The sequence below is a fragment of the Capricornis sumatraensis genome, chromosome 15 (genome assembly GCF_032405125.1).
Source record: "Capricornis sumatraensis isolate serow.1 chromosome 15, serow.2, whole genome shotgun sequence".
Taxonomy (NCBI): domain Eukaryota; kingdom Metazoa; phylum Chordata; class Mammalia; order Artiodactyla; family Bovidae; genus Capricornis; species Capricornis sumatraensis.
Window position 1 is genome coordinate 6150114 of NC_091083.1, and position 16330 is coordinate 6166443.

Consider the following 16330-nt stretch of genomic DNA (forward strand, 5'->3'; position numbering starts at 1 on the left):
ACAATATTGCTTCTGCCCTATGCCTTTTTATTTTTTTGGCCTCAAGGCTTATAGAATCTTAGCTCCCAGGTCAGGGATCAAACGCCAAACCCCTGCATTGGAAGGGAAGTCTTAACCACTGAACTGCCAGGGAAGTTCCTGGAATTCCTTTCTTGAAGAGAAACAAATGTCCCTAAGGAATGTGACAACAGATAGCATTTGTCCTTCAGTTTCTCGTAATTTACTTTTTTGCAGTATAGCTTGTGTACACTCAAGTACATAAAAAGCATATGTTTTACAGTAGTTCTTTAAAACACACACACACACACACACACACACACACACACACACACACACTAATATATTCCATACTCCTACCCAGTTTCGCTGGGTGGAGAAGATCTCCGGGAGGAGGGTAGGCAACCCACTCCAGCATTCTTGCCTGGGAAATCCCATGAACAGAGGAGCCTGGTGGGCTACAATCCAGGGGGTCGCAAAGATTCAGACACTACTGAGAACAGCACATTATTTAACCTGTCCAATGTTGTAAAATTTTCACGTTCTTGTTCAATTCAAGCAGCTTCCCCGCTTTGTTGCAGGTCCACCCAGGCTACATGAGTGATTCTCCAGGGGCTCTTCCCTAAGGGGTAAGGATGAGGGAAGAGGGGATGCTGTCACAAACAATTCTCTCCCTCTTAGTATCTGGGGGGTAGTGGGATGGTCGGTACTTTTAGGGCTAATCTGTGGAAACAGCTCTCTCAGCAAGCCTAGCCCACTGGTGGCCACACAGTGGTGGTTTGCTGACTTAGCATCGTTTTCTCTGAGCTTGGCTCTACTTGATGATGCCTGGAAACCAGGAAAGATCCTCGCTGGTTCCCTCACCATGCTTCTCACTGGTGGTGAAGTCGCTCAGTTGTGTCCGACTCTTTGCGACCCCATGGACTGTAGCCTGCCAGGCTCCTCCATCCATGGAATTTTCCAGGCACGAATACTGGAGTGGGTTGCCATTTCCTTCTCCATGTTGCTCACTGCCCTGTACTATCTAGCCCCTGTCCACCCTCTGACATGCCTCAACCTTCATCTTGCTCACTTTGCCCTGGCTGAGGGTCTTCGAACTGCTCCCCTCTACACATGGGATGTTTTTATCCCAGATCTTTGCATGACTTGCTCTTTTTTGCCAATCAGCCTCCAGTCCCTTGACAGGACACCCTTCAACCCTCAGCCAAAACGAACTCCCAAATCCTTTTCTGCCCCCCTCAATCACGTCACAGCGTGTTATTCATTTCCTGGCATGTGCCACTCTCTAAAATTATTTTGATCATCCATTGTGTATTGTTTGTTTTCTGCTTCCCCAACTAGAATGCAACCCCTCTGAGAGTCAGGAAGTGTGGGGCTTTGAGCTGGGATGTCCTCGTCATTAGAACACCCCCCAGTGTGCCTTAAATTCCCAGTGCAGAAGTGCTGAGAGGCGCCCACCCATGGGAGGGGAGCTCATGTGCCCACTTTCACAGAGGAGCTTCAGAGAGGGAGGGGCAGACTGACTTGCCCAAGGGAGTGAACAAGAAGAGCAGAGACCTGAACTCAATAACTCTAATTCCATAACAGGCAGCTAATGAGAAGCTGCTGCAGCACAGAGAGCTCAGTCTGGTGCTCGGTGACGACGCGGAAGGGTAAGTGGGGGGTGGGAGGGGGGATCAAGAGGAAGAGGATACATGTACACTTATAGCTGATTCGTGATGCTGCACAGCAGAAGCTAACAGAGCACTTTAAAGTGACTAAAATGTAAATTAAAAAAAAAAACAAAACAAGGTCCATGCCTAGAAACCAGGGTCTACTCCCAGATGTGATCTCCTCCCAGTCTTTAACATTTCAGAGTGAGGGAGAAATCAAAGAACGATGTAGAATTTCAGCAATGGATGTTGCTTCTCACCTTGTGCAGGTCCTTCACTCTTGGAGGTAAACTGTCCCGGATCCGCCGCATGGCCTGGAGGGGGGGCTCATTGAAGTAGGGGGGTTCACCATCAATCATCTCGATCACCATGATCCCAAGGGACCAGATGTCCACCTGTTAGGCACAGTGATTATCTCAGGCAAAGAGAACTTTCTGAAAGGTTGAGGATGGCCAGGGAACCCAGTAGATTCATACTCATTCATAAATTCATACGGTATTTGTAACTTTTCAAAATCTACCATTCAGATTTATCGGCTGAACGGTTGAGTGACCAAGTGTTTGCTACTGGTCTTCGCCTGCTTTTTAAAGGCAACATTAGTGAAGATTCTGACAGTTAGGTACATGTGAATGTCTTACTACTCTGAAGTTCAGTACCTTTAAAAAAATCCTGTTTTTTATCAGGTCAGATGAGAAAACCATTCAAAGTTTTATGTTACAAACAGAGAAGAAAATTACATTTAAACCATAAAAAAATAAGAAAAGGTTTTGGCATATTCATACCAAACTCCAAAGAGCTACGCTGCACAACACAATATATCCTGATTCTTTTATTAAGTTGATTTTTTAAGTTCTTTGCTGCCGTATTTAGGTTTCTCCCTTTGTGTTTTATCACTCTGAAGCAGTGTACACAAAACTGTATTCTGTAAAACCATTGTCAGGGACTGGAGGCAAGGAAAGAGAGAGATGACAAGCAATCCTTCCCGGTTAAAGAATGGGAAGTCAGGGCAATGAGGTGCCAGGGCTGCTATAAATTCCCAGGCCCTGGCGGCTCCCTCGTTCCTCATTACACCTCTTATCAGTTAGCTGCATTCCTGCTCTCGCCCAGAAGTGACCTCCACTGAGAGCTGATGCTCTCGGGACCACGGTGAGATAAGCAAGAGGCACACTTATCCAAGGGCAGCACACCAGGGAAGGAGAGTCTGCCAGCAGTCCGGCTGCCGTCCTCCGCTCACTGGCCCACGATCCCGCCTCTGGCTGCCCCCTAGGACTGCCTCGTGCACCACAGGGTGGGGAAACACCGTGTGCCCAGGCGAATGTGCTCCTTGCCTCCCTGTGTGTGTGTGTCTCAGAGCTTTATTCACACTGTTCCCTCCCCCAAAGGCCCTCCTCCACTTCTGCCCCTCATTCTACGTATCCAAACCTTGTCCCTTAATAGATTAGGAGCAGGTGTGGGAGCAGCTTAAGTGTCCATCAACAGATGAATGGATAAAAAAAGACGTGGTATATATACAACGGAACATTAGTCGTAAAAAGCATGAAATGCTACCATTTGTAATAACACAGATGGACTTGGAAGGTATTATGTTAAGTGAAGAAAGTCAGACAGAGAAAGACAAATATTGTATGGTACATCAATTACGTGCGGAATCTAAAAAATGCAACTAACCAGTGAATAAAACAAAAAAGAACCAGACTAATAGATATAGAGAACAAACTCATGGTTACAAGTGGGAAGAGGGAAGGAAGGAGGGGCAATAACGGGGCAGGAGAATTTAAAAAAACCCAGAAGGTTACTATGGGATTATATGGAGTCATATGCATGAAATTTTTTGAAAATTGGAAATTGTAGAATTTAAAGAATCATTCAATAAAAAAGACAATTTAAAAAAATTTAAAAGTCAGCAACAACAAAAATAGATTATAAGAGGTTATTTCCTTTCCAGAACAAACAGAAATTGTGCCATATTTTAAAATATGTTTCAATATTCATATATAATTTTTTGCAACAGGAAAACATTATTTCTCACCCAAATATTCACCCCAATCTGTGGAGCTTTCTCTGACCCTGTATGCTCTGAATACACCTGCTCATCTGTGAGTCTCCAGCCACTTTTCAGGTTGCACTGGCCCTGGGGGTTAGATGAGAGCTGGAGTGCCTCTTCCCCACTGCCCATCTGGGACCTAAGCACATTGCTCGATCAATGCTGTCGTGACACCCCAAGGGTGGACAGACTCTTCTGCCACAGCTTGCTCTTCGAAAAGCCTAGTGAATGGCAATCGAATGTGGAGTTAAAAGTCATCAAGCTGGTCTCCGGGGGTCATTAACGAGCTCAGAACCCTTGCATCTCAGCCAGACCCTGCCCACTCCCCAGCAACCACCATCACCTCCTTACCTCTGTCCCATATGGCAGCCTAGAAATCACCTCGGGTGCCATCCAGTAGGGTGTACCAACCAGTGATTTCCTCTTCGGCACCTCTTTGGAAACTTGAGCACAGAAACCAAAGTCAGACAGCTTGATCTGAAAAGGAAAGGAATGCAACAAACTAACCATTTAAAAATACTGGCTTCAACATTTGGGGCAAGATGGAGGGACCTAGAGATTTTCATACTAATGAAGTAAGTCAGAAAGAGAGAGACAAATACCATATATGGTATCACTTATATGTGGAACCTAGAACAAATGATACAAATGAACTTATCTATGAAAAAGAAACAGACTCAGAGTTGTAGTTGCGGGGGGGGGGGGGGGGGGGAGGGGGGGGCGGGGGGGGGGAGGGGGGGCGGGGGGGGGAGGGCAGATGGGGGGTTCGGATCAGCAAATGCAAAGGGTGTGTATAAGATGGACAAACAGCAAGGTCCTGCTGTGTTAGCACAGGGAACTGTACTCAGTATCGTGACAAACCACAATGGAAGAGAATATGAAAAAGAATATACACACACACATATACACACACATGTACAACTGAACCACTTGGCCAAATAACAGAAATTAAGGCAACATTGTAAATCAACTATATTTCGATAAAATAAATCTTAAAAATATACTGGCTTCAAAATGTAGAAATATAACAAAAGTTTCAGTTTCAAAGCAAAATCATCTTACCATTCACAGGCCTTGGATATATCAGAGAAGGGGTTCTCAGACCCTTTCATTGGAAACGCACAACCGATTGTACTGAAAAAAGAATCTCATGGCCCCACCAGGACTGAGTTTCAAATGTTTAGCTGCTGCTATCTTTTTATACAATCATGAAATAATATAATACACCCAAAACAAGAAACGCATCAAAATTCAAGGCCACTACTTCCATTTAATGTAAGAGAGATAAGAAAGCCTTCCTCAGTGATCAATGGAAAGAAACAGAGGAAAACAACAGAATGGGAAAGACTAGAGATCTCTTCAAGAAAATTAGAGATACCAAGGGAACATTTCATGCAAAGATGGGCTCGACAAAGGACAGAAATGGTATGGGCCTAACAGAAGCAGAAGATATTAAGAAGAGGTGGCAAGAATACACAGAAGAACTGTACAAAAAAGAGCTTCACAACCCAGATAATCATGATGGTATGATCACTCACCTAGAGCCAGACATCCTGGAATGTGAAGTCAAGTGGGCCTTAGAAAGCATCACTAAGAACAAAGCTAGTGGAGGTGGTGGAATTCCAGTCGATCTCTTTCAAATCCTGAAAGACGATGCTGTGAAAGTGCTGCACTCAATATGCCTGCAAATTTGGAAAACTCAGCAGTGGCCACAGGACTGGAAAAGGTCAGTTTTCATTCCAGTCCCAAAGAAAGGCAATGCCAAAGAATGCTCAAACTACTGCACAATTGCACTCATCTCACATGCTAGTAAGGTAATGCTCAAAATTCTCCAAGCCAGGCTTCAGCAATACGTGAACTGTGAACTTCCAGATGTTCAACCTTGTTTTAGAAAAGGTAGAGGAACCAGAGATCAAATTGCCAACGTCCGCTGGATCATGGAAAAAGCAAGAGAGTTCCAGAAAAACATCTATTTCTGTTTTATTGACTATGCCAAAGCCTTTGTGTGGATGACAATAAACTGTGGAAAGTTCTGAAAGAGATGGGAATACCAGACCACGTGACCTGCCTCTTGAGAAACCTATATGCAGGTCAGGAAGCAACAGTTAGAACTGGACATGGAACAACAGACTGGTTCCAAATAGGAAAAGGAGTACGTCAAGGCTGTATATTGTCACCCTGCTTATTTAACTTATATGCAGAGTACCTCATGAGAAACACTGGGCTGGAAGAAGCACAAGCTGCAATCAAGATTGCAGGGAGAAATATCAATCACCTCAGATATGCAGATGACACCACCCTTATGGCAGAAAGTGAAGAGGAACTAAAAAGCTTCTTGATGAAAGTGAAAGAGGAGAGTGAAAAAGTTGGCTTAAAGCTCAACATTCAGAAAACGAAGATCATGGCATCTGGTTCCATCACTTCATGGCAAATAGATGGGGAAACAGTGGAAAGAGTGTCAGACTTTATTTTGGGGGGCTCCGAAATCACTGCAGATGTTGACTGCAGCCATGAAATTAAAAGACGCTTACTCCTTGGAAGGAAAGTCATGACCAACCTAGATAGCATATTCAAAAGCAGAGACATTACTTGCCAACAAAGGTCCGTCTAGTCAAGGCTATGGTTTTCCCTGTGGTCATGTATGGATGTGAGAGTTGGACTGTGAAGAAAGCTGAGCACCGAAGAATTGATGCTTTTGAACTGCGGTGTTGGAGAAGACTCTTGAGAGTCCCTTGGACTGCAAGGAGATCCAACGAGTCCATTCTGAAGGAGATCAACCCTGGGTGTTCATTGGAAGGAATGATGCTAAAGCTGAAACTCCAGTACTTTGGCCACCTTATGCGAAGAGTTGACTCATTGGAAAAGACTCTGATGCTGGGAGGGATTGGGGGCAGGAGGAGATGGGGACGACAGAGGATGAGATGGCTGGATGGCATCACCGACTCGATGCACATGAGTTTGGGTGAACTCCGGGAGTTGTTGATGGACAGGGAGGCCTGGTGTGCTGCAATTCATGGAGTCACAAAGGGTTGGACACGACTGAGCAACTGAACTGAACTGATGATGCTTTAGTGCAAATAAACTGCTAGTCACAAAGCAAGTTTTGTATAAACTGCTACAGTTTAGGTTTTTTTTCACTGAACACATTTGGATTCCTAAGTACTCTGAGATGATTCAAATAACCAACCTCATTTCTATTTTTGAATTATTGCCAGACCCCACTTGTAAAGGATGCTGGAACAGCGCTATAGGCACAGGCTCCCCTTTTCTTTTGGTTTTCCTCCTCTCTCAGGATAACTCAAGTTGCCAATGGAAATATGGACATAGAAACTGAATGTTAACAGTTAGTTATTAGGAGTTCAAAGTGTTCAATTTAATTATCCATAGTGCATGCACATATTTGTTTATTTTAGAGGTCATCCAAAAAGAAGCCCCTGAGATTTCTTGCCCAGAGCTTTTAAGAATACTCTTAAAAACACATCGCATCGTTAGGAACCCCATCAGGTTATATATTCCAGGTGACCAGGATTCAGTTTATTTCTGGGAGGCCTGATTCCTGCTCACGATGACCTGATCTGATTGGAGAGGATTGTTACTTAGGATTATTGGTGATAACCGAATGCATTAAGAAATGCTTCAGGCATTGTTTGGCAATGGTTCAGAATGGTCATTTGAAGTGAAAATTGCCATAAATCAAAAGTATGGTCTCTAAGGTACAAATTCTCCCTTGATTCTCTTTATACATCTCTGAACTATTTTCAGTCTTTTTTCCGGCTCTGTCTCTGCTGCCCACACCTTAATACTGGGGCTTCCTGGAGTTCAGGTCCCAGCGCTCACCTCTTCTCTTTTCATGTGCTACGTTTTATCCCTCCCAGGCTTAATGCAGATTTCTCTCCTTCATTCTAAAACTACACATCCATCCCGTATATGTTTCGACATGGAGTTAATTCCTGTGAAGGGTGTAAGGTCCATCTCTAGATTTATTTTCTGAGCATGTGGATATCCAGTTGTTCCAGTACCATTTGTTGAAAAGACAGTCTTTGCTCCATTGTGTTGTCTCCAGTCGTGTCCAACTCTGTGACCCTATGGACTGTGATCCTGCCAGGCTCCTCTGTCCATAGGATTCTTCAGGAAAGAACACTGGAGTGGCTTACCATGCCCTTCCCCAGGGGATCTTCCCGACTCAGAGATCGCACCCACATCTCAGGCATCACCTGCATTGCCAGGCGTGTTCTCTCGCACTGGTGCCACCTAGGAAGTCCTGTGCTGCCCTTACGCCCTCGTCAAAGGTCAGGTGACTGTTTATGTGGGTCTATTCCTGGGCTGTCTCGTCTGTTTTTATGGGTCTGATGATGGACAGGGAAGCCTCATGTGCCACTGTCCATGGCGTTGCAAAGAGTGGGACATGACTGAGCAAGTGAACTGAACTGATAAACTTTCGAATCAATATGTCAACACCTACAAAACAACTCACTGAGATTTTGACTGAAGATTATATTGACTTTATGGGTCAGGTTGGAAAGAACATCTTGACAGTACTGAGTCCTTCCTATCCTGCAATGTTATTAGACTCACGTATTAGTTCTAGTTTTTCTTGTTGATTCTTTCACATTTTCTATGATCAAAGAGTTTCAATTTCTTCTTTCTCAATCTGTATACATTGTATCCCTTTTCTTATTTTATTGCATCAGCTAGTGCTTCCAGTATGCCGTTGAAAAAGAATGGCGGAAGGGGACATCTTTGCCTTTTTCCTAAACTTGGTGGGAAAGCATATTCAATACTTAAGCATACCTCAAGGCCCTGATCACTTCTCACCTTCTCTAGAATTTTTCTTAGGAGCCCTTATTCTACCTGATCTCCAAATTTGTGAGAATTTAGCACTCATTTAACTTTGAACTGTTTTCCAGTGCTGATTTTGTCACTCCAGCTAGGAATGACATTGCTCAGGGGCAATAGATCTCTTTTAATTGTGAAGCCATACTGTGTTTGTTAAGATCGGGGAAAGCAGTAGGTACTCACAAAACGCATGCTATTGATCGACTTTATTTGATACTGACATATATATGAGTTTTTATATACAGAATGTGGCTTCTCCAGTGGCTGAGTGGGTAAAGAATCTGCCTGCAATGCAGGAGAGAGACACAGGAGACATGGGTTTGATCCCTAGGTTGGGAAGATCCCCTGGAGGAGGAAACGGCAACGCACATCACTATTCTTGTCTGGAAAGTCCCATGGACAACAGAACCTGGAGGGCTACAGTTCAAAGACTTCCAAAGAGTCACACAGGATTGTGCATATCCAATATGCACACATACATGAGACAGGAGATTACACGACAAAGATACATTGTTTTTCCTTCTAAAATCATCACTGACTTACTGAAGACAACTGCTTCTAGAATCAAAGCTGTAACACAGATGAAACGGAGGTAATGTTTTGGAAATTATCAGTGTTTTTTTTTTCTTTTTCCATTTCCTTATTCATGATCTTCTCACCAATCAGGCCAAGACTTGGGGAGTGTGGTTTGGGGTGGGACTCCATCAAATTGGATTGCTCCAGATGGAATGTTAGAGAAAGCTGATTTAACAGAGAGATGATTTTTCTCAATTGCTTTGGCATATCAAGAGTCATACCCAGATGCTTCAGACCATATAATTTCCATGTGGTATCAAGAAGAGTGCCCTGGGAATTCCCTCACAGTCCAGTGGTTAGGACTTGGCACTTTCATCGCTGGGGCCTGTGTTCAACCACTCCTCAGGGAACTAAGATCCTGCAAACCACATGGTGTGGCAAAAACAGAAAGAGTGGCCTGTGGCCACGGCAGCTGGTCCATAATTCTTGTTGCCCTATTGTAAAAGGCATCTACAGTTCTGAGAAGTGAAAACCCTTATAGCCCATCACTTTTAGCCTAGGATTATTTGCAGAACAGGACAAAGAGCAGTGACTTATATCAGGCCCCGATTCTTTGTTATACATCACTTCTAACCATTTCAAGCTTTAAAAATATCTCAGTAGCACACACCCCCACACAAAAAAGGGAGAGAAGGCACATGCATCTATGTTCAGAGGTAACAGTAAACATATTCAATAACCAGATTCATCTAGACCATTCAGAATCTAGACATTAAGCTGAGCACATTTGTGGAGTTATCCTGAGGCCATTACCATCTTTAATGAGGCAAAAGCAGTCCTGGTACAGGGTTGGGCTCAAGGGGGATAACACTTCAGTGAATGGAAACAGTGGCTATTAACCAACAAGCATGAGGAAATTGCAACATTTTAACAATGGGTATAGATAAGGGGCTTCCCTGGTATCTCAGCTGGTAAAGAATCCACCTGCAGTGCAGGAGACTCTGGTTTGATTCCTGGGTTGGGAAGATCCCCTGGAGAAGGGATAGGTTACTCACTCCAGTATTCTTGGGCTTCCCTTGTGGCTCAGACGGTAAAGAATTGCCTGCAATGTGGGAGACCTGGGTTAGATCCCTGGGTTGGGAAGATGCCCTGGAGGAGGGCATGGCAACCCAGTCCAGTGTTCTCGCCTGGAGAATCCCCACGGACAGAGGAACCTGGTGGGCTACAGTCCATGGGTCACAAAGAGTTGGACACGACTGAGCAACTAAGCACAACAGAAGTAAGGGGGCTCAGGGGTAAAGAACCCGCCTGCCAATGCAGGAGATGCAAAAGCGGGTTCAGTCCCTGGGTCGGGAAGATCCCCTGGAGAAGGAAATGGCATCCCACTGCAGTATTCTTGCCAGGAAAATCCCATCGATGGAGGAGCCTGGTGGGCTACAGGCCATGGGGTCAGAAACAACTGAGCGCCTGAGCCTGTGTGCATAGATACAGCGATGAAACCCCTTTGCACACCAGCCTTGGGTGCACCCAACATGGCCTCGCTGGAGAGATGGCACAGTAGAGTGGGTGGAAATGAACTTGAGGCAATGCTACTGGCTTCCATCATGGCCTTTGTGTGGTGTGCAGGGGTCTAGAAGCTTCTCTCCTCCAGATCTTAGTGAAGGAATGGGGAAGCGGCCAGCACAAGCCTATGGTTGACAGGAGGGCCAGTCCCAAGGATAGTTTTCAAGACTTGAGGGAAGAGAGACTTCCCTGGTGATCCAGTGGCTAGGACTACAAGCTCCTAATGGGGGGAGGGGGGCCTGGATTCCATCCCTGGTCAGGGAACTAGATCCCACACACCACAACTGAGAAACATCCCATGTGCTACAACTTAAAAGGATACCTCAGGCTGCAGTGAAGATAGAAGATCCCGAGTGCTACAACTAAGACCTATGCAAACAAATACACATTAAAAGAAGACTTGAGGAAAGAGGCTGGAGTGAAATTTTGCAGAGAAGCCTTCCTGGAAAGTCCAGCAGCTGATGGGACCAGTTAACACTCACTGGTCACTGGCCCAGGTGGCAGAAGAGGCTGTTACGATAAGGCAGGGACCATCAGATGGTCCCTGACACAAGAAGATGGATTGTGTCTCCTTCACCCCAAGGTCCCACAACCCCCATTTGTCTCTGTTCTGAGGAGGATAGGGGTGGGAGGTGGAAAGAAGGAACAGGTGGAAGCCAAATCTGAAAGACAGGTTTTAAAGGAATCAGTTCAACTTGATAGACAATGTTTACATTGTATAAGCAGGCTAAATTTAATAGACTGAATTAAAATAGAGTTAAAAAATTTTCTAGCCACTGGGGCTTTATGCAGAAGTCATGATTAATTTTAAGAAAGGGAGAAGCTATATAATTATGTGTGTGTGTCTGTCTGTGTGTGTGTGTGTGTGTGTGTGTGTAATTATTTCCAAAGCTCTAGCATGAGTAAATTTGCAACTCTATTACACAGATAGGAGAGCAGGGACAATTTTGCCAGTATGTTTTGTTTGCCTGTAAATTTAAGAAACCTGAATGATTAAGGAGGTGAACATATCAACATTTTGGTATTGGCAGTTTTAATTTCAGTATCTCTAGTGTGGTTTTCTTTTCACAGACATTAAAAGAAGATACCAAGCCTGAGAGACTAATAATTATCTCCCTGACAAAATGTAAGATCAGAAATTGAAACTCAACACTTGGGAGCCAGTCCTGATCTTCTGTTGTAGGAGTATAAGTGCTTTTGCATGATTTTTTTTTACTCATCCAAGTACATAAAAGAGACAATTTTCTGAAAGAACATAATTGCACACAACATTCATCCAAATAAATCTGCAAGTAGATAATGAAAATTCAAGTAATGAGTATAATAAAACACTGTAGGCAGTTCTTAAAAGCAAATCACAGACTTTAGGCTGAGCCTTAGTTTAGATAGGATTGTACAATGCAGGTACTTAGGAAACCACATAAACCTTACGAAGAGAACTGAAGTGAGCATGTTGCCCACCCCCAATCAGGAGATGTAGCTGGTTCCACAGGGGCCAGACAAGGAACTGGAGCTTAGAACTCAGACAAAGCTGCTACTTAAACCTGAGCTCTTATCCATGTCAACGCATTCCGGCTAGGAGTCAGAAAGTGTTTGTCACTCAGTCATGTCTGACTCTTCGGGACCCCATGAACTCTAACCTGCCAGGCTCTCTGTCCATGGGATTCACCAGGCAAGAATTCTGGAGTGGGTTGCCATGCCCTTCTCCAGGGGATCTTCCTGACTTAGGGATCAAACCCAGGTGTCCTATAATGCAGGCAGATTCTTTACTGTCTGAGACACCAATCAGGGCCCCACAAAAACTTGCAAGAGGGGGAGCAAAAGAGACTCTACCCATAAGATAAGTTTAAAACAGAGTGTAAAACCCTTGTTTTGTGAATTGTATGGGCTCTAAAGAACTGCTACATCTGCTCCAGGTTTTTGCTAAGGCAGAAACATGGATGCTTTTGTGCCTTTGTTCCTGGGTGGTTCCTACAAGGCAATGGTACTGATATCATCAGCTGGAGATTTCTCAGAGATGCACCCCGCCTGACTGAATCAGAATATCCGAGACAAGGGCCCAGGAATATTTTTGCCAAGGTCTCCAGGGGTTTTAATGGTCACTGAAGTCTGAGAACCTGTTTTAAAAAGAGCGATGACCCCCGAACAAAGGAACTGAAAGAAGTAATAAAAGGGGCCAGACTGATGATGAAGCCTACAGCTGAAGGACCACTTTCTCAGCAGCCAAAGCCTAGAGGAGAGGGAAGGCATTGCGGCAGCTGAGCTGCAAAGGCCTGGAAGCCCCAGGCAGCCCCTCTGCCTTCTGATGGAGCTCAGAGCATGGTAGAAACTTGCCCCAAACTGTACAACAGTAATAGTGAAAACTCAGCCCTGGGGTCTCCTGACTTTTCATGCTGTGCTCCCTGCATTAGAAAATGGGAATGTTTGCATCTGTCTCAGAGACTATTGGAAAGGAATGAATGTAAGCAAGCTATCTAACATGCCTGAGCCTCTATTTAAGAAGAGCTTTTGGGAGATCATATTCAGGTCTTCTTCTAAAGGTAAAATTCTAACAATTTGAGGATCCAGGAAAATAATACCAACGAATTAAGTGAGCTGGTGGAGACACTGTAAAACGAGGAGCATACGCCCTTGGTGAAGAGACATTGACATCCAGCCGACTGTCAGGGGCCCCCGCAGAGGGCTTGTGGAGCATTCACAGGTTCTGGTTGCCAGTCTAGTCCCCCTTACTTATCCTTTGACTCTCACTTCAAATCCTATAGGAGAAAGGGGACAAACATATTTGCTCTTTCTGGCACTATGTTAGCTTGGGTCCCTCCTCCCCCAGAAGCAAACGCTGAGATAAGGATTCAGTGTAAGTCATGTACTGGGGAGACACAAGAATCACTCGCAGCGAAATGGAGACCTAGAACAGGAAAGGGAAGGGAGTCATTCAAGGACTAATCAGCAAGCAAGCTACCACCTTGGGAACGAGAGCTCAGCCCTGTCGAGGATGTCTGGGAGACTGCGCATAAGGTGTCCTCAGGGCTGTTCCATCCAAGGGCGAGACAACTCAGGTATTCATACATTAGATCCCATCACTTTTTCAGGGCTGCCTCTGGGGAGTGTGGAGGCTAATTCCTTTGGAATTTCTAGTCTGCTTTGTACTGGAAGAGCAGACTACAGTGTTCAGAGAAAGTCCCCAAGCAAAGAGATGCAAGTGGTGGCATCTGAAGGTGGAGTTAGTGAGGGCTGACATGGCATCACGTGAATGGGGGACCAGTAACATTTGCACCATGATGCTATTCATCCCCATCATACCACCTCCATTCTGTGAAGTCAGAAACGGTGTTTTTAAGTGAGAGAGGAATGTGAAATTTCGTGTGAAATTTCCTAATTCTTGAAGTGTGGCAACCAATTTATAGTAAAAAGACTACAAAGATCACTAGTAAATGTCTCTTTTTAATAGATGCATTCATTGGGCTTAGGAAGATATGTGTTTGATTTCCATTTCAGCCAATGAATTTGATAAGAGTTAGTCACTCACTGTCTAGTGGCCCCTAAGTATCATCTCTTAAATGCAAACCCCAGGCCAAGGAAAAATCATGGATGAATTTACTCAACTTTTAACTGCAAGGGTTGAGGGTCGGGATAGCCTTCATTTTGGGCATCTACCTTGCACCTGGTTTACCTCTCATGGCTTTATACTAATTACTTCATGTAATTCTTACAACCACTCTATAACATGTTATTTATTTTCCTTTTCAAGCCTCCAACATCACTCTTTAAACACCCCTGCTTAACACAAATTAGTGACTCACTAGATACTATTTCTATCATGGACAAATAGTGAATAATTTATTTTCAGTTGATAACAAATAATTTCCCTTGTAGTCTCTGAGGAGGCCAGAAAGGATTCATCCTCTTAAACGTGAGCAATTCACTATTTTTTTTTTTTTTTACTTTCTTTATTGGCGGATAACTGCTTTATAATATTCTGTTGGATTCTGCCGTACCTCGATGTGAATCAGCCACAGGGTACACATGGCCTCTCCCTTCTGAATCTCCCACCCATCTCCTTCCCCACCCCACCCCTCTTTGTTGTCACAGAGCACTGGGTTGGGCTTCCCGTGTCCCACAGCAAATTCTCACTTGCTATCTATTTTACATATGGTCACGTATATGTTTCCATGCTCTTCTCTCAATTTGGCCCACATTTTGAAATGTATATCGGTTCATCGGAGGTTGCAAAGAAAGGTGCATCCAGTTCTCCCTATATATCAGCGTCTTATACACTATGGAGGGCTTCCCTGGTGGCTCAGAGGTTAAAGTGTCTGCCTGCAATGCGGGAGCCCCGGGTTCGATCCCTGGATCAGGAAGATCCCCTGGAGAAGGAAATGGCAACCCACTCCAGTATTCTTGCCTGAAGTATCCCATGGATGGAGGAGCCTGGTAGGCTACAGTCCACGGGGTCACAAAGAGTCGGACACGACTGAGTGACTTCACTCACTCACTTCACATACACTATGGCACAATATCAACACCAAGAAATTGGACAGTCGATAGAGCTTGCTCAGATTTCATTAGTTATATATGAACTCACTTGTGTATGTTGTGTGTGTGTGTGTCTGTGTGCTCTGCAATTTTATCACATTGTAGTCTTATACAACTACTATCACAAATTGATAACCAACAGTAACATCACCATAAAATGATGATGCTACCTCTTTATAGCACACACTCCCAATCTGTAACCCCGGCAACCACTAACTTGCTGTATATCTCCATATTTACATTATTTCACAAATGTTACATAAGTGGAATTATGCACTGTGCATCCTTTTGAGTTTGACTTTGTTTCACTCAGTGTAATCTCCTTGCGGTTCATCCAGATTCATGAATGCATCACTCGTTCATTCCTCTTTTTCCTTTGGGTAGTATTCCCTGGTATAAACACACCACAGGTTATTTAGCCATCATTCACCTTCAGAAGGACATCTGCATATTTTCTGGTTTGGGGCTATGATGACTAAAAGTGCCATAAACATTTGCGTGCAAGCTTATATGTGGAAATAGGTTTCTGTTTCTTTGGAATATATGCCTAAGAGTGAGACTGCTGTCACGTAGTAGCAAGTCCATTTTTAGTTTTGAAAGGAACTGCTTCGCCATTTGTCAAGGGTGGCTCTACATTTTACATCTGTACCAGCAGTGTATGAATCAGTGGTGCTCTCACTACTTTTCATTTTAGCTGCTCTTAGAGGTGTGTAATGATATCTCATAGTTTTAACTTGCAGTTCTCTCAGGACTGATGATGCTGAATATCTCCCAACAGGATGAGAATCCAGCATACCTGTGTGATAGACAATATTTCCAAAACTGCCAACAACAATACTGCCCCTTATCATGTGATTCAGTTCTCCTCCCACTCAGGAGGGTTTTATGTTTCTTCCCCCAGAATCTGGAGGAAGAGACACTATGAGACTCTGAGGTCATAAAAATGCTGGACTCCCACCCTGTTTGCTTGGGACACTCGCGGACCCCAGCCCCCATGCTGTGAGGAAGGCCACGTGGAGAGGCCCGATGGTAGGGTGCCAGAGGACAGTCCCAGCGAAGCGTGCAGTCACCAGTCAGTGCGTGTACCTGACGTGTGCCCGAAGAGAACGTAGAGATGTCTCATCTGACAAGTCCCTACACTGAGGCCAGCCAACTCTCAGAGCCAAGTGAGAATGCTAAAATGACCTTT

At 44.4% G+C, this 16330-nt stretch overlaps 1 protein-coding gene across 1 annotated transcript in view; it reads right to left on the reverse strand.

Annotated features, from left to right (window-relative positions):
* PAK5 (p21 (RAC1) activated kinase 5) overlaps positions 1–16330 on the reverse strand; it is a 112920-nt gene that overhangs the window by 609 nt on the left and 95981 nt on the right. Inside the window, exons 6-7 of the mRNA XM_068987592.1 lie at positions 4045–4170; positions 1910–2044 (exon numbers count right to left, since the gene is read on the reverse strand). Of these exons, the coding sequence (XP_068843693.1) occupies positions 1910–2044; positions 4045–4170 (261 nt within the window). The remainder of the gene's footprint in view (positions 1–1909; positions 2045–4044; positions 4171–16330) is intronic.